We start from the raw sequence: 27,895 nt of genomic DNA, 5'->3' as shown, positions 1-27,895 counted from the left end.
CGCCCCCCCCGCCCCCACAGCTGCCGCTCCTTCGTTCGCAGGCATGCCCCGAAGTCGGCCAAGAGTCCTGGTTTTCTGTCCAGCCTTTATTTACAGTACACAGGACGGTCATTTCCGGAACGCGCGACAGTGGGGCGGGGGGAGTGGGCAGGCGGGCGGGGGGCCAGCGCAGAGCAAGCGTCTGAACAGAAACGAAAACATTGAGGGGGGCTCGCTCCGTCTCCCCGCCCACGGGGACCGGGCAGGGCGCCTCGGAGCTGCCGTCACGGCCCCGGAGACCAGGCTCAGAGGGGGAGGGGTCTCAGAGCCCCCACCCCACGCGTGTCCCAGCCTTGTGACACGTGACACCCGTAGCACCTGTGCCCGTGGTGCACTGCCCTCCTGCTCCCGGCTCCGGGGGTGTCCCCGCCCCCCTGCACAGGGCTGTGGAGCCCCAGGAAAAGGGTGGGAGGTGGTCTCACACTGCTCATGCAGAGGGAGGGGGGGCGAGGGGGCGCCTCCCAGGAAGCCCTCCTGGCCGGTTCCAGGAGCACACGGCTGGCACTTGGCGCCGGGGCACGGAGGGCAAAGCGAGCACCGTTAGCGGCCAGAAGCCAAGAGCCTCTAGAGAGTCTCCCCGGGGGGACAGTGGGGGACCCGGGGGGACGCAGGACCAGCCACGGGCTCTGGTCTGAGGACTCGACCCCTGACCTCCACCCCCACCCCTGACTCGCCCCAGCTGCCCCGCGCTGGTCCATCCTGGTCCCGCACACCCAGGAGGGGTGGGGGGTGGGGGGTGCCCTGGGGGGTCAGGGCCGAGGAGAAGCCCCCGCTCTGGGCCGCACAGCCAAGGCACTAAACGGTTTGGCACCTGGGAGCTTCAAGTACAGATGAGCGTCACCCGGCCGGCCTGGGACCCCCGGGGGGCTGGCCTCGCTCCCGCAGGCCGCGGCCGCTGCAGGGGGGCAGGTGGGGGGGTGGGGGGGTACACCTGGTGTGGACTTTGGGGGACAGAACAAGAAACCTGGGGTGCAGATGAGTCTACCAGGAAGGGAGGAAGAGCGACGGGGACGATGCCACGGGGGGCCGGGCCGGGCGGGCGGGCAGGGAGCAGCCCCTCATGTTGGCCCTGTACCCCAGCTTCCTGCAGGGGTCCCCGGAATGCGCACCCCCCCCCCCAGGGAGCACGCCTGGAGGCTGCGGGTGCCTGCGGGGGCGGGGACTCTGCCCCGCCAGCAGGCTACGGGCACCGCGCCCCCTCCAGACTGCTAGCACTCTGCAGAGTGGGTGGGCGGGCGGGGGCGGGGCTTGTGGCCATTCACCAGTCCCCAAGGACACCCAGGGGCCCCCGCCCGCCCAGCTGGCAGGAGTGTGTATGGGGGGGGGAGGGGGCGCGCCAGGGCCGCAGGGCAGCCTGCCCTGCCCGCCCTCCCCTACACTAGACCCCTTCCTGAGATTGGCTTTTGAGTTGAGGTCCTGCCCAATTTCAACTCAAAAGAAGCGGAATTTAAAAAAAAAAAAAAAAAACACCAAAACCAAAGAAAAAAAAACCAAAAACCCACAAAACCCCAAAGAGCAGAACAAAACAGAGAAAAGGGCTTTGCTCAGCATCAGTGCAGCCAAAGCTGGGGTCCCCGAAAGTGGCGGCCGGGGAGGGGAGGGGGTGGCGGTGGGGGTGGGGGGGGGGCGGGGGCGTGTGGACGGCCAAGGCTCCAGCGCTGTGCCCTGCACGCCGCATCTCCCGGGGGGTGGAGAGGGGACACACCCGCGCCACACCCCACCCCTCCCCGCAGACACTCGCCAGCGTCTAGCCGGCCTGCCGGGGTCTCGGGCGGAGAGCTTTACAGTACTCGTACGTGGACACAAAAATAGATCCTCTGGCTCCGTGTATTTCTGACGCGGCGGGCGGGCCGAGGCGGGCTCGGGCACCGCCGGGAGCGGTTGGCACAGTTTCTGGTTTAAGCGCAGGCGAGGGGGCAAGTTCTGTTTAGTTTGGCCGTTTCCAGAAGGGAGGGCGCAGGGCAGGGGTGGTGGTGGGGGGGGGGCGGGGGAGGGAACAGGACGGGGTGTCCGGGCTGGGAGGCGTATGTACAGGGGAGCGGCGGGCGGGTCAGTGCGGCCGGCTGCTGGACTCGGACGCCTGTCTCTTGCGAGCAGGGGTGTAGCCGTTGAGACAGCCGTTGCTCTGTCGTTTGCAGACGCCCCCGTTGAGAATGTCCTGGATGTGTTGCACGATCAGGTTGATGGCCACTGCGGGCAGACAGGGGTAGCGTCAGGCCATGGCTGCCAAGCCAGGCCCCCCTCACCCCCCCCCCAGTGGCATGGACCCCCCAGCATTGGCTGAGGACCCCATCCCCAAACGGAGGCAGAGAGGGGAGGGAGGGCCTTCCCCAACAGAAGGGCCCAAAGCTCTGAAACGTGCCAGACGCACCCTCGCTCTGGGGACCGACCCCAGAGCAGCCAACCGCAGCTCCCAGCCCCAGGGAGACGGTCCTGGGCCCCCAGGAAAGCCCCCCACGAAGCACCCTTGGGTGTCCTCACCGAGGTTATCGGCACCTCTGGGAATGATCACGTCGGCGTATTTCTTCGTCTGCAGGGGGAAGAGAGGCGGGCAGGGCACTCAGGGAGGGGTGCGGAAGCTTTTAGGTTTCGGGTGGCACCCGGCAATGCTTGGGGCTGACTCCTGGCTCCGTGCTCAGGGATCGGGGGTGCTCAGGGATGCTCCGGGGGGGGGGAAGGCATGGGATGCTGGGGATTAAACCCGGGTCGACCGCATACCAGGCAAGTGTCTTTACCCACTGTACTATCTCTCTGGCCCATAAATCCAGGCCTCTCCAACGCCCCCCATGGCAGAGAAATGCAAGGGGGGGGGGGTGGGGGGGTGCCAGAAACAGCCCAGGTTCACATCACCAAGGGCTGGGGGGTCCCTGGGTGCACAGGGGTCAGAAACCCATCAGGCACAGCAGCCCTCGTCCCTGGAACCCCTGACCGGGGCCCGGCGGCTGGAGGGGCTGTGGCAGGAGGGGCTGGAGAGACCCTGGGGGACTCGGCTGGAAGCTGTGCCTCAGTGAGGGAAACCTGGGCCCAGAGACCACCACCCCAAGCCCACCCCTGTGCCAGCACGGCGGGCACACTCACGGGCAGACAGAACTCCTCGAAGGCGGGCTTGACAAAGGTGATGTACTGAGAGAGGATCTGCTCCAGGTCCCGCCCTCGCTCGCTGATGTCCCTTAGAACTGCAGGGGATGGGGGACACGTGCATCAGGACCGACTCCCGCCAGGCCCCGCCCAGTCTCCACTAGGCCCCACCCACTCCTCCCAGGCCCCGCCCAGCATCCAACCAGTTTCCACTAGGCCCCACCCACTCCTGCTCAGCCTCCACCAGGCCCCGCCCAGCATCCACTAGGCTCTGCTCAATATCCACAAGGCCCCACCCACTCCTGCTCAGCTTCCACCAGGCCCCACCCAATCCTCCCAGACCCCGCCCAGCATCCACCCAGTTTCCACTAGGCCCCGCCCAGAACCGTCCAGAGGCCGTCAGAGCAGTTCTGGAGCGGTTCCAGAGCCATACGGGGGCACCAGGAACGGTCCCCTCAGGGATGCCGTGACCCCCACCGGCCTTCGTGCAGGCCAACCAGCCACAGCCTCCGTCCCCTTCCTCCAGGGAACCACAGTTCAGAACTTCGGAGCACTTTTTATGGGGGGGGGGTACGGGGGGTGGGGATTGGACCCACATCTGGGGATGCTCAGGGCTGACTCCTGGCTCTGCACTCAGGAATCACTCCTGGCGGTGCCCAGGGGACCCCATGGGATGACGGGGATCGAACCCGGGTCAGCTGTGTCCAAGGCCTGTGCCTCCCCGCTGTCCTATCAGCCTGGCCCCCTCAAGCCCCTTTTTTTAAAGCACAGTAAGGTCCTATGATGTGAGAGAAGGGGGGGCCTTAGCTCTGCAGCACCATGGCCTCCCCCGAAGCCTCAGTTTCCCCAAATGCAGCCATGAGAGCAGAGGGAGATTCCCAGGAGACAGACACTCGGGGAAAGTCGTCAGCCTCATTCTCTCACCCGGCACCACGACAGGCACGGCATGTGCGCATGTGTGTTCGAGTGGGCGTGCCCGACGGGTACAGGCCCTGGGGGAGACAGGGTCCCATTGCCCTCCTGGACCTGGGACTGGGAAGTGAGGCTCGGGAACAAACATAAGCCAAGGCCCAACGCGCGTCTGGAGGCCCCGAGTGACCACCTCACACAGGGCGCCCCCAGGAGCCAAGGACACGCCAACCCCCGCCTGCTGTACACGTGCTGGCCGGGAGGGGCCCTTCTGGTGAGTCAGGGCAGGGAGCCGCCCTGCTTGTCCTACCCAGACCAAGGGAAGAAGCAGGGTGTGGAGGACAGAGGGGCCCACTAGCCCGCTGAGAGGGGGTTGGTTGGCTTTGCACGCGGCCGACCTGGGTTCGATCCCCCAGCACCGCCAGGAGTGACTCCTGAGTGCAGAGCCAGGAGTCAGCCCTGAGCATCGCCGGGTGGGATCCAAAAAAAGAAGGAAAAAGGGGTTTTGGGTTAAGGTTGACTTGCCTGGGGGTGCACCAAGGGTCCCTCCCTGCTTCTCTGTCCCACCCAAGTCAGGACATGGAGAAGGCCAGGCCAGGAGCACGCAGGAACCCTGGGGTCCCTCCTCGGCACTGCCCGGCCCGGCCCTGAGCCCAGACTCCAAACCTCCGAGAAGAACCAAGACAAACTGAGACACACCCAGTCCCCCCCACCAATGCAGCTCAGACCTGCCTGCACCGAGGGGAACAGTATGTGGGGGCATCTTGGGCACACCCGGGAAAGTCGGTCACAGGAGGGGGCTTACCGCCTGTCGTGGGCCTCCTAGCACCCCTAAGCCCACCGGCCTCCCTTAGGGGGCAGCTCCCGGGCTTGTGGTTCATTCAGGGCCAGGGCGGGGTGGGCATCTCTGCCCTTCAGTCTCAGAGAGTGAAAGGCTGGAAGCCAGAGGCTCCGAGATGGATCCCTCATTCAGAACTTCTGTTGGAGGTTGGTCGGGGTGCACAGTGGTTAGAACCCACGTGTCTCCTGAGAGCCTCTCTGGTGGGGTGAGGCGTGGGGGGGCAGGGGGGCAGGCCAGGTGCCAGCTCTGACGACCCACAGCCTGACAGCAGCTGGGCTGGAAAGTCCCCGGTGGACGAGGGAGGAGGGGTGGGGGTGAGGGGGAGAGAGCGCGCCTCCCCTGCCCCCTCCTTCTCGAATCTCCCAGCTTCCTAATCTGTGACTAATCCCTTGTCAAATGTCACCCGTGTCTAGGAGGCAGACGGGACGTCCCAAGCCAGAATGACGTCCTGGGCTGGAATGACGCAGCTGGGCCTAGGCCACTTGTCCCCAGGGGACCCGGCTTTCAGACCCAGGATAACTGGTGGGGGTGGGGATGGGGAGATGGGGGTACCTTTACGGAGGGGCGGGGCAGAGGCGGGGCATCCCCTGGGAGGGCCCTGGCTCCTGCGAGAGGGCATGGCTCCCTGTGGGGTGGAGCGGGGGCGTGGCTCCCTACAGGAGGGGCGTGGCATAGCTGTGGGATGGAACAGGGGCGTGGCGCCCTACAGGAGGGGCGTGGTGTAGCCGTGGGAGGGCGTGGCTTCCCAGGGGGCAGGGCATTAGTACCTCTTCGGGACAGCCGTGTATCAGCGTCAGTGTCCACGAAGAGCTTCATCTGGAACAGATCTCGCACCTCCTGCGAGTAGAAGGCCAGGATGCCCTCGAAGAGCACCACGTCGGCGGGGTACACGGTCACCGTCTCCTCCTTCCTGCAGGAGCAATGAGACCCGTCAGGCCGGCCGCATGGCCCCACCGCCCGCCTGGCCACCCGGATGGATGCACCTGGCCAGCAGGGAGCCCCACGAGCGGCCATTGCTTCTCCTGCTGCGCTTACTTGCCTCCCTGGGGCCGCGCGGGGCAGGCGATGGGACCCCCGCCCCCACCACACACTCACCGGGAATGCGTGACAAAGTCGTACACGGGGATCTGCACGGTCTTGCCCTCCGTGATCTCTCTGAGCGTCTTGAAGATGAGTTCATTGTCAAAGGCATCTGCAGGGAAGCAGGCGGGCTGGCGAGGGGGGCTCGGACCCAGCTGCCCTGCGCTTACCTCCCTATGCCCCCAGCCCAGCCCCTGTGGCAGGTCCAATTTCCAGCCCGGCAGGCAAAGCTTCAAGGGGTGGGCGGGCGGGTGGGGGCTTCTGCTCTTCTCCCTGCACACCCCAGCCTGCCCTAATCCCGATTTCCCCCAAAACCCGAGGAGGAGGGACTCTGGGAAGAGTGGGGGAGGGGGCTGGGTTTGCCTGCAAGTCTAATTCGACCCCAGGATCACATAGGCCCGTGAGCACCTCAGGTGTGATTCCTGGACACTGCACAGGGTAAATAGCAGCCTGCCTGGAAAAAGCACAGGGTCCAACAACGACCTAGGAAATGCACGATGGCGCCTGGGAGCGGTAGGCGCAGAAGCCACGCCCCCTGAAGGGCGTGGCCTCACCCAGTGGCTGTCAGTGAGAAGCCACGCCCCCTGATGCAGGAGGGTGTGGCCTCACCCAGTACCTGTCAGTGAGAAGCACGCCCCTGGTACTGAAGGGCGTGGCCTCACCCAGCGGCTGTCAGTGAGAAGCCACGCCCCCTGATGCAGGAGGGTGTGGCCTCACCCAGTACCTGTCAGTGAGAAGCACGCCCCTGGTACTGAAGGGCGTGGCCTCACCCAGCGGCTGTCAGTGAGAAGCCACGCCCCCTGACGCAGGAAGGCATGGCCTCACCCAGTACCTGTCAGTGAGAAGCCACTACCCTGGTGCTCAAGGGCGTGGCCTCACCCAGTGTTGTTAGTGAGAAGCCACGCCCCCTAATGCAGGAGGGCGTGGCCTGACCCAGTACCTGTCAGTGAGAAGCCAGGCCCCCTGGTACCTGTGTTGGGGGGAAGTGGAAGAGGAGGTGGGAGACAGATACGAGGCGGTGGGAGATAGATAATAAGCGCCTCTGCAACCCCAGCCCCGGCTCTGCCGGCAATGTTGCAAAATAATACAAGCAGCGCCCTGCTCTTCCCAGGAAGCGCTTGCTCGTGGGTGGGAGACCCTCAGATACGTGGGCACAGGCAACAGCCCCCCTCCCAGGACGGACGGACACACACGCACGCACACACTCGCGCACTCACCCGGGTGATCGAAGTTGAACTGGCCCTTCAGGGCCTTGGCTTTCTGCTCGGAGGTGAGGACGCGGTAGAAGCTGTCCTGGCTCAGGATGACCACCTGCTTCTGCCGGTAGTCCACCTCGTTCTGGCCCAGGAGCTGCACGATCCTGGCGCACACGGAAGACTGCGGGGGAGAGGGGGAAAGAGGGGTGTCAGGGCACCTGCAACTAGAGGGGGTTCAGTGCTGCCTCCAACGGGACCGCACCGCTACCATTCCCCCAGGCAGACTAGCCACGGGCTCCACGCAACAGTCCCACAAAGCTGGAAAGTGCAAACGGCGGGGCCAAGTCCAGGAAGTAGGGGGTCCCCACCAACTCTGCCTCCGGGGAAGGCTGTTTCTATGTGTTTCCGTGGCCCACACAAGCCACGGTCCCTTCTACAATCAGCTTCGCCACACTCCTGCTTCCCAGTCTTATCTCACGGCCGAGAGAGGCCCCGAGTCCATCAGATAAACAGCAACGCAACAGCCAGCAGAAGTTCCGGCCAGGGCCCGCGCGATGGGACAGCGGGGAGGGCGTTTTGCGTTGCACACGGTTGACCCAGGTTCCATCCTCGACATCCCAGAGGTTCCCCCGAGCACTGCCAGAAGTGATTCCTGAGTGCAGAGCCGGGAGGAACCCCTGAGCACTGCCAGGTGGGACCCCCAAAAAAAAAAAAAACAGAAAAAAGAAAAGAAAAGAAAGAAATCCTGCCCAGCTTGGTCCAGGCTCTTCGGAAAAAGGAAGAACCCCAGGGGCTGGAGCGATAGCACAGCAGGGAGGGCATTTGCCTTGCACGACAGGAGTTCGATCCCCAGCATCCCATAGAGTCCCCTGAGCACCGCCAGGAGTAATTCCTGAGTGCAGAGCCAGGAGGAACCCCTGAGCATCACCGGGTGTGACCCAAAAAGAAAAAAAATCCTTCAGGAGTGCCAGGGGTGCACCCCCCCCCCAAAGTTGCTGAATTTCTCTATCCCTGAGAAGCTGAGAGCCCAGCAGGACCAGGGGCCACATTGTGTCACATGCACTAATATGACCCTCTCCGGAGCTTGAGCAGCTCCACAGGCGGGCATGTGACTGCTCGGTTCCCCCGGCATCTGGAAAGCCCCGTTTATGTCACCTTCCTAGAATGCCATAAGCAGAGGCAGGTGCGGGGCCGTCTGTCAGAAAACACACACACACACACACACACACACACACACACCTGTTCAAAAGATGTGAAACCCCAACTCGGTTGTCTGTCAGCACACACACACACACACACACACACACCTGTTCACACACACACACACACACACACACACACACACACACACACACACACACACACACACACACACCTGTTCAAAGGATGTGAAACCCCAACTCGGTCTAGGTTCAAAAGCGCCCAGCTGCGAGAACGTCCTGAGGGGCCCGGGAGGAGCCTTTGAAGACAAGACCCGCAGGACCCCCTGGGCCGGCCAGCTGCGCCCGGCGAAAGCCGCTGGGACCCCCACAGCCGGCACCTTCCCAGGCACTGCCGGGACAACAGCCATGTGCAGGGGGCTCGGGCTCGTGGCCATGCACACTGCCCCCCGCCGCTCCTGTCACCGGCTGCCTGGGTTCAGGATCAAGAGGAGCGCCCCAAACTAGGCAGCCCGGGGTGCAACCTGGCCAGCCAGCAACGGGGTTGGGGGGAGAGATGAAGCCCTCCCCCCTCCTTGCCCCCAGCACTAGGTCTGCGTGGACGGCAGTCTGGAACCCAGGACCAGAAGCCAAAGATGACCAAAGGCCAGAACCCTGTCCCCTTTCCGCCCCTCCCCAAATCCGTCCTGGGGCCAAAGGACGAGCCTGGAGTCTCAGTTCCACTTGGGGACGCTCGTAGGGGTGAGTTCCCACCCCGCCCCCACATCTCGGTTCTTATTTATGCCCCAGACCCAAATGCCTCGAAGGACACGGTCTCGGACCCCAGGGCGCTGCGCTGACCCCACCGGAGTGGACTGTGGTCACTGGTTCTCAGATGGAAACGGGGACCCGGAGTGTGCGGGCCTGGGGAGCAGGTGTCCCCAGCCCACTGCGCTGTCACAGGTGGCCGCGACCTGCCAATCACTTCCCCAAAGGCAGAGGAAGCTGGCGGCAGGGCCCGCCCTCTCCGAGGGGCCCCCACAGCTGGCAGAGGGGGAAGGAAACGGGCTCCGCACCCAGACGGGGGCCCCAGGTCTCCGGGGACAAGCGTAGCTGTCAATCACGCTGGAGTGAATGAACAGCGGGCAGGGCAGGGCGCTCGCCGTGCACACAGCTAGCTGACCAGGGTTCGATCCCCAGTGTCCCCCGACCCCACCAGGAGTGACCTTAACCCCCAAAAGAACGTCTGTCACCAGCTGGGCCAAGAGACAGCTAAGAGTTCCATCCAGCACCGAGCCCCCTGGACTTTGGGGTGTGCCCTGCAAAAAATAAAACTTTAAAAAAGGAAAAGCCGGGGCTGGAGCAATAGCATAGCAGGTAGGGTGTTTGCCTTGCACGCAGCCGACCCAGGTTTGATTCCCAGCATCCCATAGAGTCCCCTGAGCACCGCCAGGAGGAACCCCTATGCATCGCCGGGTGTGACCCAAAAAGCAAATTATATAATTACATATACATATATAAAATCAAGTCTTGTGAACTACTTTTTTAATTTTTATTTATTTATTTTCTTTTTGGGTCACACCCGGCAATGCACAGGGGTTACTCCTGGCTCTGCACTCAGGAATTACTCCTGGTGGTGCTCAGGGGCCCCTATGGGATGCTGGGAATCCGAACCCGAGTCAGCTGCATTCAAGGCAAAATGCCCTACCCAAGTGCTACCACTCCAGCCCCTAAGTATTGTGAACTACTTTATAAAATAAACTTTGAAAAAAAGAAAAAAACGGGGCATGGGGGAATGGAGTGATAGGACAGCAGGTAGGGCGTTTGCCTTGCACGCAGACGACCCGGGTTCGATTCCCAGCATCCCATAGGGTCCCCCGAGCACCGCCAGAAGTAATTCCTAAGGTGCATGAGCCAGGAGTAATCCCTGTGGATCACCGGGTGTGACCCAAAAACCAACAAAAAAAGAAAAGAAAAAGGGGTGAACATGGCACTGCCTTCCAGTCCTCTGTACACATGGACATGCACGTATGTGCACGTGTGGGCCTCTGTTCCTTCCAGGGGACAGGCTTCAGGGAATCGGCCCATGTGGCCGTCCCCACCCGCGGCCCGGGGAGCCAGCACGTCACCAAACATCCTGGTTTGGTTAATAATCACCACCAGAGTCAGGCCCATCCTTCAAGACGTCCACTGTTCCGGTGAGTCCAATGGGGGGGAGGGGTGGCAGAGCGACAGCACAGCGGGTAGGGTGTTTGCCCTGCACACTGCAGACAAAGTTCGATCCTTGGCATCCCATATGGCCCCTGAGCACTGCCAGGAGTAATTCCTGAATGCAGAGCCAGGAGTAACCCCTGTGCATCGCCGGGTGTGACCCAAAAAGAAAAAAAAAAAAACACCAATGGCATATGGGGGGGGAGGGCAGGGAATCCCAGGCTCCAAGGAGGCCCCGTCAGAGCCCACCTGGGTTTCTATAGAAACACCTGTCACACTCCAGGTGGACAAGACCGATCTCAAAGACATGTCCCTGTCCCACTGGGTAGGATGTAAGGTAGACAGCAACCAGCCTCAATGGAAACAATATTAGTGGGGCCAAAGCAACAGCACAGCAGGGAAGGTGTTTGCCTGGTACGCGCTGACCCAGGTTCGATTCCCAGCATCCCATAGGATCCCCCAAGCACCGCCAGGAGTGATTCCTGAGCACAGAGCCAGGAGGAACCCCTGAGCATCGCCGGGTGTAGCCCCCCCAAAAAAAACCCAGAACAGGACTGGTGCTATAGGTCAGTGGGGAGGGCGTTTGCCTTGCATGCAGCCTGCCCAGGTTCGATCCCCGGCATCCCATATTGTCTCCCGAGCACCGCCAGGAGTGATTCCTGAGTGCAGAGCCAGGAGGAAGCCATGAGCACCACCAGGTGTGATTCCCCGAAGCAAATTATATATATGCATATATATATGTATACACACACATACATATGTACATATATTAGCACACAAGGCTCACCCTGCAATAACATGTAAGTGATCTCTCTTACAAGGGAGATCTCAATGGCTCAGGACGAGACAACCATCTTCACACACACTTTCTTCTAAAGAAATCCTTTTTGAGCGATAGCACAGTGGGGAGGGCGTTTGCCTTGCACGCGGCCGAGCCGGGTTCAATCCCCAGCATCCCATATGGTCCCCTGAGCAGGAGTAATTCCTGAGTGCAGAGCTAGGAGGAACCCCTGTGCATCGCCAGGTGTGACCCAAAAAGCAAAAAAAAAAAAAAAAGAAAGAAAGAAAGAAAGAAACCCTTTTTGATTATTTTTAGAGACCCGGGTTCGATCCCTGGCATCCCACAGGGTCCCCCAGCACTTCCGGGAGTGATTCCTGAGCACAGAGCCATGAGTAACCCCTGAGCACCACCAGGTATGACCCCTCCCCCCCCAAAAAAAAGCAGAAGCCTCAGAAACTAGGGTTTCGAGGGGACTCCACGAAACAGCCCTCCGCCCCCCCCTTCCTGGACACACGTCACTGACTTCCTAGAAGCCGCCCACTGGGACACACAGCCGACACCTTCCACGTGCTCCCCGCTGGCACTGCAGGGCTGGGGGTTGGTGCCCTGTTCCAGGAAGAAGCCAATACCCGCTTGCCGAGATTCAGGCCTCCTGGCTCAGTCCCTCGAGGAAATAGCCACAGCCAGCGGGCCCGCCCCCTCCACATGTGCACACACCTGATGTCACCACTGCCGCAGCCCGCAGCAGCTAAGGGGACCACGGCCACTCCCGGAAAGGAAAAAGGAGGAGAAAGGCGGTGGGTTTTTTTTTTTGTTTTGGCTCTTTGGGTCCCACCCAGCCTCTGTGCTCAGGAATCACTCCTGGCGGTGCTCGGGGGGACCCTATGGGATGCCGGGGATGGAACCCGGGTCGGCCGTGTGCCAGGCAAGCGTCCTACCACTGTACTATTGCTCCAGCTCCGAAAGAAATTTTTACATTAAAAAAAAAAAAATCTGGGGCTGGAGCAATAGCACAGCGGGGAGGGCGTTTGCCTTGCACAGGGCCGACCCGGGTTCAATTCCCAGCATCCCATATGGTCCCTTGAGCACCACCAGGGGTAATTCCTGAGTGCAGAGCCAGGAGTAACGCCTGTGCATCGCTGAGTGTGACCCAAAAAGAAAAAAAAAAAACCTGCTATGTTCAGGAAAGGCAGCCCCCAGTGAGTCAGGAGGGGGCCATGCGCTGCCTCTTGACCCCCCCAATGTGTCAAAGCGAGGAGGCAGAGCGGAGAGCACACCCCCTCCAGGGCTGGTACAGGGGGACACAGGGCAGCGGACAGGCTGGGCATCTCGATGGGCTCACCCGAGAGGGCGCTCCTTGGGGGAGGGGGTGCCGGGAGCAGGGGGTCGCTAGGATGCCACTTTTCCCATTATAGAAAGTGGTTGAGTCACATCCCCGCCCGAGCAGCCAGGCACCACCTCGCCCCGGCAATGTCTCGACACACCCAGGTTTCGGGGTCCCGCTCCGTCCCCCAGCTCCCCTGCCTAGGGTCAGGGAGCGAAACCCCCAGTAGAAATTCTGGGGTTCCCCTCGGCTATTTATCTTCATGCCCTCCCAAAAAAACTTTTTTGTTTTTTAAATTTGGAGTCCCACCCCAGGATGCTCAGGGCTGACTCCTGGCGGGGCGGGGGGGGGGGGGCCTATGGGATGCCGGGGATCGAACCCGGGTCAGCCGTGTGCAAGGCAGATGCCCTCCCCGCTGGGCTGTTGCTCCAGCCCCATCGCTCCAGTAACCCTTGGGAGGGACCTAAGTGCCTGCTGTCCCCCGAAGCCCCCCACCGAGACGCCAAACCAACGTCAACGCCCTGTTCCCCCCTGCCCCCACACCTCGGTCTCCTGGGACCAGGAAGTGACTCCTCGGGCCCCTTAAACCACAGGGTCTCCTGGTGCCACCTCTGCCAAGCCCAGTTTCCGGGCAGGTGGAAGCAGAGGTGCCAGGCGAGTCCCACCCAGCCACAAGGGGGCCGAGTCTGCCACCTGTGGACCCCGCGTGGCCCCCACAAGCACAGACCCCCAAATGGAACCAAGACAAGCTCGGACGGACGACGACTCTGGTCTCTCCAGACGTGAAGAGTCGTCTTTCTGCCCAAGGAATAGCCCGGGGGCTTGGGATGCCGTCTGCCTTGCACGCAGCAGACCCAGGTTCGATCCCCGGCATCCCATAGGGTCCCCCGAGCACCGCCAGGAGTGATTCCTGAGTGCAGAGCCAGGAGTCAGCCCTGAACAACACCGGGTGGGACCCAAAAAGAAAAAAATAGAAGAAAAAATGTCTTTCTGGGGCCGGAGCGGTAGCACAGCGGGTAGGGCATTTGCCTTGCGTGCAGCCGACCCGGGTTCGATCCCCGGCATTCCATATGGTCCCCCAAGCACTGTCAGGAGCAATTCCTGAGTGCAAAGCCAGGAGTAACCCTTGAGCATCGCTGGGTGTGACCCAAAAAGCAAAAAAAAGAAAAAAAAAAGTCTTTCTGCCCAAGAGCTGCGGCCTCCCCTCGCTGACCTCTAACCCCAGAACCAGACTCCTCCTCTCAGTCTCCTACCTTCCTCCCCTTAGGTCCGGTTTCCCTGCAGGTGCTGGGGATCCAACCCGGGGGGTCTCCTGCAGGTGAGGGCAGTGCTGGGCCTGGCCCGACCTCCCTTTCCTCAACAGCCTCGAAACCTCGAGCAACAGCCAACCGACTCCCCCTCCCCCCTTCTCCTCACTTCGCTTTCAACCGCCAAGACCCCCCCCACACACACACCAGATCAAAAGAGGGGCGGCGGGGTGGGGGGGGGGCACCATCTGGAAGCTGCTGGAAGGGAAATGGGATCTCCGGGCCCCTTCCTGTGTCTGCAGAGCTGAGAGACATCTGTGGCGTGTCCTTCCCCGAATGCTGGGGGCCGCCCGCCCAGACCCTGGTCCCACACGCGGGGCCAGTGGCACACAGCAGCAACCCAAATGCCAACCCGTGCTCTTTTCTTTCTCTTGCTTTTTGTTTTTTTGGTTTTTTTGCTTTTTTATTTTGGATCACACCCAGCGATGCACAGGGGTTACTCCTGGCTCTGCACTCAGGAATCACTCCTGGCAGTGCTCAGGAGACGCTATGGGATGCTGGGAATAGAACCCGGGTCGGCCGCATGCCAGGCCAAGGCCCTCCCCACTGTGCTATCGCTCTGGACCCCCATGTTCTTTCCTTTCCCCTCTCCCCTTTAAGTAAAATTTTTCTTTTTCTTTTTTTTTTTTTTGGCTTTTTGGATCCCACCCGGCGATGCTCAGGGCTTCCTCCTGGCTCTGCATTCAGGAATCACTCCTGGCGGTGCTCGGGGGACCCTATGGGATGCTGGGAATCGAACCTGGGTCGGCCGCGTGCAAGGCAAACGCCCTCCCCGCTGTGCTATTGCTCCAGCCCCTTTAAGTGAAATTTTTCTTTTCTTTGCTTCCCCCTCCCTGCCACACCCGGTGGTGCTCAGGACTTAGTACTCCTAGCTCAGCCCGGGTGCCAGGATGGAACCCGAGTAAGCCTCGGGCTATCTCCCGTAACATTTCCTCACAAAGGAAAACCCAAAAAGCATGCAACTCCAGGCGGGAAACGGAGGTCCACACTCTACTCGGCCCCTTCTGCAGACCTCTAAGAAGCTTCTGGAATCCCAGGGCACGTGCTGGGGTTCCCCTCGCTACTTGCCCCCCAAAAAACTTTCTTGGCCGTTGCTGGAGTCGATTGGCCGTTTTGTTCCAAGCGGCCGGAATCTTCCTCCAGGGCATGGCAGAGAAGCGGGGCGGGACACCAGCAGTGGGCATGATTCAGTGACCCCTCAGCCAGTTTTGCTGGGCGCCCCGGGCAGCCCTGTCTGTCCACTCTACCTGATTACCCCACGCAACTAACTCCAGAGCAAGTCGGAACCTCAGACGCTGCCAGGAGCCAGAGCAGCGCAAGGCTTGGCTGTGAGCTTGAGTCACGCCCTGCACCCCTCAGCGACTCCTTTTTTTTTTTTTTTTTTCTTTTTAGGTCACACCCGGCGATGCACAGGAATCACTCCTGGCGGTGCTCAGGGGACCCTATGGGATGCTGGGAATCGAACCCGGGTCTGCCGCGTGCAAGGCAAATGCCCTCCCCACTGTGCTATCGCTCCAGCCCCGCCCACAGTGACTCCATGGAGGAGGAACCTATAGTGGGACGGAGCCGGGAATCTCAGGGGCACAGGAGGAGCCGGCAGCCGGGAGGCCGGCCGGCCCGGACGCAGGGGCAGCTCGCCAGAGATGGGCTTTGTTTTATTTTATTTTGTGGTTTGTGGGGCCACACCCGGCGATGCTCAAGGGGACCTCCTGGTTCTGCGCTCAGGAATCTCTCCTGGCGGTGCTCGGGGGACGCTATGGGATGCTGGGAATCGAACCTGGGTCAGCCTCGTGCAAGGCCAACGCCCTCCCCGCTGTGCTACCGCTCCAGCACCCAGAGGTCAGGTTTAGTCCCAGGCACCACATGGTCCCCCCGAGGACACAGCCTGGGGAAGATCACGAGGGGTGACCCTCAAGCCATGAAGGAACTCGAAGAATACTCCTAAGTCTTGTTTTTGCACAGAGGGGCTTAGTTTTCAGGCCTCCAGGAATGCCCCACTTCCCAGCCACACAAAAACCCAATTTAAAAGTGGACAGACTCGGGCTGGAGCGATAGCACAGCGGGTACGGCGTTTGCCTTGCACGCGGCCGACCCGGGTTCGAATCTCAGCATCCCATAGGGTCCCCTGAGCACCGCCAGGAGTAATTCCTGAGTGCAGAACCAGGAGTAACCCCTGTGCATCGCCGGGTGTGACCCAGAAAAAAAAGCAAAAATAAATAAATAAAAATAAATAAAAGTGGGCAGACTCCGGTCAGAGCGATAGCACAGAGAGGAGGGCGTCTGCCCTGCACGCAGCCGACCCGGGTTCAATCCCCGGCATCCTATAGGGTCCCCCGAGCCCTGCCTGGAGTGATTCCTGAGTGCAGAGCCGGGAGTCAGCCCTGAGCATCGCCGGGTGGGACCCAAAGAGCCAAATAAATAAATAAATAAATAAATAAATTAATTAATTAATTAATAAAAGTGGGCAGAGTCGCCTCTGATGCGTACAGACAGGGCAGGAGACTCCACAGGGCGGATAGATGGGGAAAAAAAAGAGCACGTGAGAACCACCAGGTGGCGTCTGTCTGTCACATCCACAAGGACGGCCAGATCCAGGAGAGGGAAGATCACAGGGGCCAGGGGAGAGAGAAGGAAACGGGCTGAGTGCTCTGCAGCTGGGAACAGAGAATGATACAAAAATGATGGGGCGCCCCACGGACCAAGAACCGTGCTGGCAGTACTGGGACCCCGCAACTCCCAACAGAAGTGAGGGGGGTCCGGGCGGCCGGCCACACCCGGCTCTGGCAGCGTGACTGCTCAGACTCCAGCTCTCTGTGCACTGAACCCCCAGGGCGAGGTTCCATCTCTGGGGTTAGAAAAGCAAAGGCCTGTACAGACAGACTGCCAGAGGCTGTTCTGCTCCGGAGAAGGCACCTGGGCTGCTACATCCGTGTTTGTGTTGGGACCACACCTGGCAGTGCTCGGGGCTAATTCCTGGTAGTGCTCGGGACTGACTCCTGGCTCTGTGCTCAGGGCTCACTCCTGGCTTTGTGCTCGGGACTGATTCCCTGCAATGTTGGGGCTGACTCCCAGCTTTGTGCTCAGGGCTGACTTCTGGCTCCGTGCTCAGGGCTCACTTCTGGCTCTGTGCTCAGGGCTGACTCCCGGCTCTGTGCTCTGGGCTGACTCCTGGCCCTGTGCTCAGGGCTGACTCCCGGCTCTGTGCTCAGGGCTCACTCCCGGTGGGGCGGCTTGGGATACCACCTGGGATGCCAGGGATCAAATCTGGGTCAGCCATGTGCAAGGTATGCACGCCACCGGCTGAACCGGGCCCTGCAGGGGCCAGACTCACGGACACCAGGGGAATGACTTCCTGAAAGGGGACTCCTGTGAGTCACCTGGGCCCCGACTGGCCAAGCCTGCGTGTCCCCTTCTCTTGCCAAGCTGGCAGGCAGCCACCCACAGTAGGGGGGGGTGAGGGGGACACTTTTTCACACGGCAGGTCCCAGAGAAGGCCGTGTCCAGGGCCGGGCAGCCAGGCGCGTGTCCTTGATGACACACAAGTGGAAGCCAAGGAATGATTCAAACGATGATTTATTTTCCTCAGGTGAGGCTGATTTCGCCACCGTGGAAACATCCTCGTTTATAGTATGCAATACTCCTCCCGGCTGTCGCCCGAACCGGACACCAGCCCAGGGCAAGGACCTCTGGTCAGTACCCCCAGACTGGCACCACACCCGCCTGCACTCCAGGCAACAGCAGGAAGAAGCTTCCAGACTCTGGGTTTGCCCTGCAAGCATGGGTGCAAGGAGCCAGTTCACACACACGCACACACATGCACACCCACACAGGCACACACGCACACCCACACACATGCGCACACACACACACACACACGCACACACACACACGCACGCACACATACACCACAAGTTCTTCCAGATCAAAGGATCCGGCTTCCTGGTCCACAGCTGACCCCCGGGACTCAGAGCGAGCCTGGGCCTCTGGGGAGACTCAAACTGGCACCCAAGTCCTTTGCTCCCCGAGTCTCCTCTTCCTGGTCCCTGTTCTCAGTGACGCCCCTCAGCCTTTGGGGATCCATCCCCCATGTCTTGTCTGTGCATCAGTTAACGGCTGAAAACAAGAGTTGGGGGCGAGTGGCTCGGGGGTCACCCCAGGCATGCTGGGGGACTGTCGGGGTTACGGGGCCCAAACTCCGTAACTAGCTGTGTGCAAGCCAAGCGCCCTGGACTCCCCACCCCGGCCACAAACAGGGGAGGGAGCACTGCACCAGGAGCACTGCCACCAGGGCAAGAAGCCCTAGGCAGGGAGGCAACAGAGGGAAGTGGGAAGGGGCTGGCCTTGCACGGAGCCGACCTGGGTTCAATCCCCGGCATCCCCTAAGGTTCCCTGAGCACCAGCAGGGGAAGTTCCTGAGTGCAGAGCCAGGAGGGACCCCTGAGCATCGCCAGGTGTGCCCCTCCCCCAACAAAACAAAAACAAAGGGAAGGGGGGCTCAGAATTCACTGCCCGGGAGTCCCCCACACCAGCCCCCCACGGGGACGCCGCCCCCCAAATGGATGGGTGGGCCGGGGGCTTCCTCTGCCAGCGGGATGGAACTCAGAGCCGCGGGGTACACGGGCCAGGCGGGTTCCAGCCCTCCAGGGAGCCCGGAACAGGGCCGGGGAGCAGGAGCAGGAAGACGACTCCCCCCTGCACCCCCCCACCCCCTCCCCCGCCCAGGCTCAGAACAGGCACTCACTGAGGGCTTCCAGGGAAAGGGCGGGACTGAGTGGTCCCGGGAGGGGTGCTCCTCCAAGGACCCACCAGCAGCAGTGCTCGGGGTCAGGGGGTGGGTTCATCCCAGGTGGGGGGGGCCGCCTTCACCCCTGCCAGCAGTTCCGGGGAGGGGCGGGGCTGATGGAGAGATAAGCCGGGGAGAAGCTGAGCCAGCAGCCCTCAGGAACTGACTGCGGGGAGGGGATCCCCTGGGGCAGAGTCCCCAGGGCTATCAGCAGAGGAAAGACCAGCGAGAGGCAGGCTGGCAGCATCCCCAAGGCCGCCCAGGAACCCCCCCTCGTCCCCAGTAGCCCCGGAGAGCAGACGCTCCCGGGGGAGAGGGGCCCAGGGGGGCACAGAGGGAGGCCTGTGGCCCAGCAACCGGGAGTTCTGGGCTCCCCCGGGCGGGGGGGGCTGCGGGGAACTGCATCTGGGGAGGAGAGCGCCCTTGTGGTCAGCCCGCTGGGACTGGTGCAGGAACTGCAAGCAGGGATGAAGGCTCAGAGCCTGCAGAGGCACCTTGGGGTCCCCCCTCCACCACCACGGCGGGTCCGGCCCCACCCTGCCGCTCCCAAGAGACTCATCCTTCTCCAGCGCTGACAGGCAGACAGACAGACAGACATCCCTTGGGTGGGGCGTCCCCACCCAGCCCCGCAATCCCCTCAGCAGCCTGTCTTACTCAGGCCCGCCTTACTCAGCCCCGCCCCGCCCACGGCCCCGCCCACAGCCCCGCCCCATATCTCCTGGCCAGGCTCATCTGCTCAACAGCTGGTGCCAGGAACCCCAGCGGGCGGTGGGGGCGGCCCCGGGCTCCCCTGAGAATGCAGGTGTTGAGAATCCCAGCAACGTCTCAGTGTCCCCCCCCAGCCCCAAAAAGGCTTCCCAGGGAGACCCCCCACCCAGCTGCAGGAACGGCCCCTCCAGAGGTCCCCATTCCGGGGTGGGCGCACGTGGAGGGATCAAGGCGCTCTGCACCCACACACGGGGGGGGGGTGGGAGGGGGTGCCTCCTCTCCTCTCCTCCTCTCCTCCCCTCCCCACCCCTCTCCCCTTCCCCTGCGCCTCAGCCCTTGAAGCCATCGGGACTGAGGGCCGGTGAGCAGCGAGTCCGGCAAACAGAACCAGACTGGTCAGGTCCTGCCTTGCCAAGCTCGGACCTTGGGGCGGGGCAGGCAGGCGGTGGCTGTGGGTGGGTGTCTGGGCCTGGATGAGGCCTTGCCAGGATCCACAGGGGCCGAGACCTGGACACCACCCTGAGCCGCCCGATCTCCCCTGATCACGGGAGCTAAGGCGATCGGCCTGGGCGGGCGGAACCCACACCGGGTTGACCCGCAGCGGGTTGACCCGCAGCGGGCAACGGCCTCTCATAGAGGCCTGGGAATCAGAAGCCAGAGAAACCACGCCCAAAGGGCCTCCCGGGAGCCCAGCAGCAGTGCTGGACAAAGGGGCGGACACACCAAGAGGCTTGCCAGACCCCCGCTCCCCAAATACCTTTCCCAACCCCGGGCTCCCCCCCATTCTCATTTTTTTATTTTTTTGCTTTTTGGGTCACACCTGGTGATGCACAGGGTTTCCTCCTGGCTCTGCACTCAGGAATTACCCTGGCCGTGCTCAGGGGACCCTATGGGATGCTGGGAATCGAACCCAGGTTGGCCGTGTGCAAGGCAAACGCCCTACCCGCTGTGCTATCGCTCCAACCCCCCCTCCCGCCCCGATTCTCACACACCAGGGTGGGCTCAGAAAATCAGCAGAGGGGCCGGAGTGATAGCACAGCAGGGAGGGCTTTAGCCTTGCATGCGGCTGGCCCGGGTTCGATCCCCAGCATCCCACAGGGTCTCCCAAGCACTGCCAGGAGTGAGCCCCTAAAAACTGTCACTGTCACCCTGTTGCTCATCGATTTGTTCGAGCAGGCACCAGTAATGTCTCTCACTGTGAGACTTATTTGTTACTGTTTTTGGCATATCCAATACACCACGGGTGGCTTGCCAGGCTCTGCCGTGCGGGCGCGATACTCTCCGTAGCTTGCCGGGCTCTCCGAGAATCGAACACGGGTCGGCCGCGTGAAAAGCGAATGCCCTACCGCTGTGCTATCGCTCCAGCCCTCCCCAAAAGACAAACGGGAGAAAAAAGAAAAAGGCTGGAATGGGGCAGGAGGCCCACCACACCCCAACCCAGGCCTACTACGCCCCTAAGTGAGCCCGGGAGGGGCCTGGGGCACCCCCCGAAACACACACAATCCACAGAAAAGAGCTACCCCCTCTGGGGACCCCAGGCTCCCCAAGGAGTCACAGAGCAAAGCCTGTGTGTGCCCATGTGTCCCGGTAACGGGGAAGAACCAAAACTGCCAGAGCAGTAACAGTCCAGCCAGGAGGGCGTTCGCTCCCCCCAGCATCCCATAGGGTCCCCCAAGCACCGCCAGGAGTGATCCCTGAGTGCAGAGTCAAGAGTCAGCCCTGAGCATAGCTGGGTGTGACCCAAAAAGCAACATCATCATCATCATCATCATCATCATCATCATCATCATCATCATCATCATAGGGCTGGAGCAGTAGCAGAGAGGGGAGGGCGTTTGCCTTGCACGCGGCCGACCCCGGTTCGATTCCCAGCACCCCATAGGGTCCCCCGAGCACCGCCAGGAGTCACCCCTGTGCATCACCGGGTGTGACCCAAAAAGCAAAAAAAAAAAAAAAAGTTTTTATTTTTTTGGTGGGGGGCTTTTTGGGTCACACCCGGCGATGCTCAGGGGTTACTCCTGGCTCTGCACTCAGGAATCACTCCTGGCGGTGCTCGGGGGACCCTATGGGATGCTGGGAATCGAACCGGGGTCGGCCGAGTGCAAGGCAAACGCCCTCCCCACTGTGCTATCACTCCAGCCCCATAAAAAGACTTTTAAAGATGTTTCATGACAGAGACCAGCAAACTCTGTGTGTGTGTGTGTGTGTGTGCGCGCGCGCACTCTCGTGCGTGTGGGGGGGAGGGGGCAGGGCTTGGGGGGGAGGGGAGGATTCCTTCTCGCCCTCCCCAGCACCCGAGTCCCAGGGCAGCTGAGGAGCCTGGAATCCTGCCGAGCCTCTGGGCCTGGGCCGGCTCCCCTCACCTCCCTGTGCTCCAAGGCCATGGGGAAGTGGGGGGCGGGGAGGCGGGGGGGGCGGTGGGGCAGCACCCCGGGCACCCAGGGTGCAGGAGGCACCCGCTACTGCTGGGCGCCTTGGGAAGGGAGCAGCTCATAAATACACCAGCAACGACGCTTCACACGGCCCCAAGTGAGGCTCGGGAGACAGGGCCCGGCGGGGGTCTCCCAGGGGGGCACGCGTGTTCCCTCTGGGCCGGGGCGGGGCAGATCGTGAGCCTCGGGGCGCTGTTTGCTGACGGATACAAGAGCTGAGGGATGCGCAGGGGACAGAGAAGCAAAGGAGGTGCCACTGCCCGGACAGCCAGACCCGCGACCCTCAACCAACTCCCTCTCCCGCCTTCCCCGGGGGCCCGGGGACACAGCATGGGCCTGGCGAGTGGGAAGCCCCGGGTTCGATTCCTGGTTCCACCAAACAGGAACAAAAAGCCATTCTGGCTGCTGGGGACTCCGGGCGGGAGATGGGGGACTAGGGGGTGACTCAGGCTCTGGAGCCAGAACAAAACACACAAAGATGAGGGTGATGTTGTGGCTGAACCCCCCCAGCCCCCAGGGACTGGGGACATGTAACCGCCAGCCCCCCGACCCCCAGATTCCTGCTTCCAAAGCCCTGAGCGTCTCGGGAGGACCCGGCCAATCGCCGGGAGGACCCAGGGCCCCAGCAGGGAAGGGGGGTGGCAGGTGAGAGGCGGCCAACGGGTGCCAGGCAACGGGGCTCAAACTCACAACTGAGGATGCGTGGGGGGGGGGGGGGGGCAGAGGCGTGGGAACGCAGGGCGGGCGGCTGCCTGGCTTCTGACCAACCCGGGCTGAGCCCGAGCATCGCAGACGGTGCCTGGAGCCTGCCAGGAGTCAGCCCCGAGCACGGCAGGTGTGGCCCCAACACCCTCTCTCTCTCTCACACACACACACACACACACACTCACACACACACACACACACGTGTCTCTGAGGATGTGGGTCCCTGGGGAGTCGGGGAGGGGAGAGCAGGCTTGGGGGGGCTGGACACAGAAGGCGGGGGTTCAAGGTGGGCACTTGGTGGGTGAGTCCAAGGCCAGAGAAGTCTTGGGGCCAGAATGACAACAGAACGGATAGGGCGTTTGCCTTGCACACGGCTGACCCGAGTTCGATACCCGGCATCCCTTAGGGCCCCCCAAGCACCGCCAGGAGTGAGTCCTGAGTGCAGAGCCAGGAGTCAGCCCTGAGCAGCGCCGAGTATGGCACCAAAACAAAACAAAAATACGTGGGGTGGCAGCGAAGCCGGAGCCATAGTACAGTGGGGAGGGCATTTGCCTTGCATGCGGCCGACCTGGGTTCGATCCCTGGCATCCCATAGGGTCCCCCAGCACTGTCACGAGTGATCCCTGAGTACCGCCAGGTGGGACCCAAAAAAAAAAAAAAAGGAAGGAAGAATGAAAGAAAGAAAAAGAAGTTTCTTCTACACAGAAAGGAAGAAAGAAAGAAAGAAAGAAAGAAAGAAAGAAAGAAAGAAAGAAAGAAAGAAAGAAAGAAAGAAAGAAAGAAAGAAAGAAAGAAAGAGAGAGAGAAAGAAAGAAAGGCTGGAGCGATAGCACAGCGGGTAGGGCGTTTGCTTTGCACACGGCCGACCCAGGTTCGAATCCCAGCATTCCATATGGTCCCCTGAGCACGGCCAGGGGTAATTCCTGAGTGTAGAGCCAGGAGTAACCCCTGTGTGACCCAAAAAGCAAGAAAAAAAAAAAAAGAAAGAAAGAAAGAGAAGTTTCTTCTACACAGAAAGAAAGAAAGAAAGAAAGAAAGAAAGAAAGAAAGAAAGAAAGAAAGAAAGAAAGAAAGAAAGAAAGAAAGAAAGAAAGAAAGAAAGAAAGAGAAAGAAAGAGGAAAAGGAAGTTTCTTCTACACAGTTCCAGGGTCTCTGCCAGCCCAGCCGGGCTGAAGCAGAAACACCCCCACCCCCACCCCCACCCCAACCTGCGGCAGACCTGGGGGTCCATCAGCCCTTGAAAGCCCAGCATGTGGTCTTGGGAGCTGACCCCATGGGCAGGGCAGGGGTCACCCGCCTGGGACATGGTGACCGCAGTTGGGTCCCTGAGCACTGCCCTGGGTGCCCCCGCCCAGTGACACGACCCGACCCGATGATCACCCCCTTCCATGGTGGGGGGGTCCTCCACTTCCCGCCACCAACTGCCACGCTCAGGGGTGGCTCCAGCCCACAGCCCTGGCCACGCGGGACCCCACGAGAGGACAGTGACTCGGCAAACCCTGGCCACGGGCAGCGGGTCTGCAGAGATGACAGTGAGACGGAGAGAAGGGGAACACGTCCCCACGCCCTGACCCCGCCGGTGACGGGGGGATGGGCGGGGACACTCCGTGTCCTTGAGCAGCGCCCTCAGGACACGGGTCCGACCTGACCCCCACTTTGGTTGGACGGTGGTCTCCGTACACGTGGGGGGTGGAATGGGGTGGGTGTCCTTTGGGGGGTTCGTACCCTACCAGCTCAGCTTCGGGGGGCCAAGAGATGGTGCCAGGGCTGAAAGGCAACGCATGTAGGCTGAACCTGGTTGAACCCGGGGACGGGGGGGCCCCACTTCGAACCCCACCATCCTGGGGGCCAAGTGGCCCAGGCTCCTGCAGAGAAGCCCCCTGGTGCCAGCTGCCCCGGAAACTCCACACCCAGGGATGGGAGCAGGGGCACAAGAGCCAGCCGGGCCGGACCCGGGCGAGGGGGCCCCATGGCACCCCGGGTGTGGGGACAAGGACAATGAGGGGGAGCACTAGACGCGGCCGCTCCAGTTCCAGGAAGGGGCCGAGGCAGCCCCTGAAGCCGGGGACGGAATCGGGAACACTGGGCATGACTCAGAGTTCAGGCATGTCTGGGGGGTCGAAAAAGCCTAGGGGGAGGGTCTCCCACACAGCAAGTTCCGGCGTGACCCCCCCCCGCCCCGCACCGTGTCCCGTGAGCCCTGAGCACTGCTGGGGTGACCCCAAAGCCAAAAAGTAAAGAGCGAGGGCTGGAGCGATAGCACAGCAAGGAGGGCGTTGGCCTTGCACGCGGCCGACCCGGGTTCGATTCCCAGCATCCCATAGGGTCCTCCCGAGCACCGCCAGGGGTGATTCCTGAGTGCAGAGCCAGGAGGAACCCCTGTGCATCGCCGGGTGTGACCCAAAAAGCAAAAAAAAAAAAAAAAAGTGAAGAGCGAGCTGGGTGGAAACTGGGTGGCATGGCTGGAGAGAGGGGGAGAGAGGGAGGGAGGGAGAGAGAGGAAGAGAGAGAGAGGGAGGGAGAGGGAGGGAAAGGGAGAAAGAGAAAGGGGAAGAGGGAGAGAGAGGGGAGAGAGGAAGAGGAAGAGAGGGAGAGGGAGAAAGAAAGGGAAAAAAGGAGAGAGAGGGAGAGAGGGAGGGAGGGACAGGAAGAGGGAGAAAGGGAAAAGAGAGAGGGAGGGAGAGAGGGACAGAGGGGGAGAGAGAGGGAGAGAGAAGGAGACAGAGGGAGAGAGAGGGAGGGAGGGAAAGAGAGGGAGAGGGGGAGGGAGAGGAAGAGGGACAGAGGGAGGAAGGGAGAGGGAGAGGGAGGGAGGGAGAGGGGTGTGGGGTGACAGCAGGACAGCCACAGCACCCCCACATCTGCCCAGCGTGCTGTCCAGGAAACTGGGGGTCAGTGGCGGGACAGCCCCTAACATCAGGCAAGGCCAGGAACAAGTCCGCGCCCCCCCCCGGGGGGGCCCCCCACAGCTGCCCTCCGCCCCACAGCAGCGGGACGGGACGGGTGTTAAACCGGTTCCAGGGCCACGCGGTGCTCTCCCCACGCCCGTTTTCTGAGCCTGGGGTACCCTCGGCGGGGTCTTGGTTACCCATTCTGCCAAATCCCATGGCGAGCTTTGGGGGGGGTCGGATTCACCGAGTGTCAGACACTCAGATTCTAACCCAAACCCACTGGGTCAGAACAACTGAGTCCGGGACGGGAAGCTCGGGTGCCGAGGGCAGCCACCCCGGGGTGGGGCGAGCTGGGACCCCGAGAAACTGGGCAAGGGGGTCTTATTCCCCCCCCAGGCTAAGGAGAGACAGACCAGCCCTAGCCGGGACCCCCCTTCTGCCTGCTCGCAAGAGGGTACCACTGGCATCTCTGCAGCAGCATCAGGGTCAAGGTGATGCCCAGAGTGACAGGGGAGCTGCTGGACCCGGGAGGCCGGCCACCGTGACGGGGACAGGGACAAAAGGCGACAGGATGCAAGAGCCGGGCTCGGTCCTTGGTATCCCAGACTGCCCCCTGGCACGCCTGCTGCCGGGTGAGAGCTGGGAGGGGGGGAGGGGGTGGAGCTACAGCACAGCCGGAAGGGCCCTGGCCTTGCGTGCCGCCGACCCGGGTTCAATCCGGAGTCCCATATGGTCCCGGGCACCGCCAGGAGTGATCCCGGAGTGAGCCGGTGCCGGGTGTGACTCCCAAACAAACAAACAAACAAACAAGTAAAGAGTAAGAAAAGGCGAAAGGTCACGTCTGATGACACGACAGTCACCTGCCAAGCACCAAACCCGGGGACCCCCTCCCCAGCACCAGCGACAACGTTCAGGCCCCCGAGATCCATAGTTTTCAGGGAAGCAGCTGATGTGTCTTCAAGGGGCCAACAAGTAGCAGGGCAGAGGGACGGGTGTCACGGGCGCCTGCCTGCACGTGGCCAAAAGGTGGCCATCGCGCCATCCCATATGGCGCCCGGGCACCGCCAGGGTTGACTCCCCAAGCGCAAAGCCAGGAAGCAGCCCCGAGCATCGCTGCTGTGCCCACCTTCCTCCCCCCCACACACCGGAAAAGCACCTTGAACACGTGGGCGGACGACCCCCCACCAATACACACACACACATACACAGCCGGGCTGGGTCCCCAATTCCACAGACAAGTTCCCCAGGGCTGGGACTTCTCAGAGGCCTTGGGACCTGGGACGGTGCCCCCCATTCTCCCGACCACCCACCTTCTCACTCACATGTCAGCTCGGAGCTCCTTCCTCCACCCCCTCCCAGGCTTGTCCGAGTCCAACCCGGGGCCCGCGTGCAACCGAGGCGCGAAGGCCCCCTGCACCCTCCCCAAATAAAAAGGTGCCTCTCCGACCTCCCTCCCGACCACCACCACCCCCGGGACGTGGGTGCCTGCAAGGAGGAACTGCAGGAATTCCCGAGGCCAGGTGCACTTCCGGCCACGGCCAGGCTGGCACGCCGGGCCCTGCCCCCAGTCTCTACCTCGTGCCGTCCGGAGTTTGGAAACCGGACAGCCGCCCCGTGCGTGCGTGCGTGCGTGCGTGCGTGCGTGCGTGCGTGCGGGGGGCCGGGGCCTGGCTCCGTCCCGGGGGGGGGGGGGGCACGGGCCAGAGCTCGCAGTCCCGCGCGCGCACCACATGCCCGGGCCCAGACCTCGTGGCGCGCGCGGCCCAGGGCGCCTCCCGCTCGGGGGTCCCCCTGCAGGGCGCGGGGGGCCGATCAGCGGCGGCGCCGGGCCCGGGGCCACGGGGGTGTCACGTCCCGCGAGCACTTGGGGGGGGCGCCGGGAAGGAAGCGCCGGCGGAGAGCACCCCCCGGCTCCCCCCCACCTGCGCCCACAAGGGCCGGCGCGGGGAGCTCGCCAGGCCGCCGTGCGCCCTCGTCCCGCCGGGCCGGGCCCGGGAACAAAGACCGCAGGCTGCGGCGGCGGGAGCGGGGCCCGGCGCCCCCCGAGGGAGCCCCCCGATTCCCCGGGGCCCCGCGCCGCGCTGGGGGCCGCCGCACAACTTTCTCCGCGGCCGGGGGGGGACTCGGGCCGGCGCCCCCCGGCCGCTGCCCGCCCCCTCCCGGAAAGCCGGGCCAAGCGTGACCCCCCGATCCCCGGGGCCGCCCCGGGCAGCTGGCGGACAATGCGCATTCGCCCCCTCCCGCCCCGGCGCGCGCCCCCTCCCGCCCCGCGCGCGCCCCCCGCGCCCCACCTTGCCGCTAGCCGTGCCCCCGCTGACGCCGATGAGGAAGGGCTCGCCGCCCGGCTGCTGCTGGTCCTGCAGGCGCTGCTCGCTGTCCCCGGCCATGGCGCGCGCCCCCCGCGTCCGCCGCCCGCGCCCCCCGCCCGCCGCCGTGGCCGTGGCCGTGGCCGCCGCTCGGAGCGCGCGCG

The 27,895-nt window shown here is 62.6% G+C and overlaps 1 protein-coding gene across 1 annotated transcript; it reads right to left on the bottom strand.

Annotated features, from left to right (window-relative positions):
* Positions 1 to 67: 67 nt before the first annotated feature.
* Positions 68 to 27,895, bottom strand: UCK2 (uridine-cytidine kinase 2). The gene is made up of 7 exons (XM_055122972.1): positions 27,717 to 27,895; positions 7,165 to 7,324; positions 5,963 to 6,059; positions 5,635 to 5,777; positions 3,118 to 3,215; positions 2,521 to 2,569; positions 68 to 2,229 (listed from the first exon to the last, which is right to left on the bottom strand). The coding sequence occupies exons 1-7, from the start codon at positions 27,810 to 27,812 to the stop codon at positions 2,090 to 2,092; spliced, it is 783 nt and encodes a 260-aa protein (XP_054978947.1). The 5' UTR covers positions 27,813 to 27,895; the 3' UTR covers positions 68 to 2,089.

Source organism: Sorex araneus, chromosome X (assembly GCF_027595985.1).
Source record: "Sorex araneus isolate mSorAra2 chromosome X, mSorAra2.pri, whole genome shotgun sequence".
Classification (NCBI taxonomy): Eukaryota; Metazoa; Chordata; class Mammalia; order Eulipotyphla; family Soricidae; genus Sorex; species Sorex araneus.
This window is presented reverse-complemented; position numbering and strand designations above follow the sequence as displayed.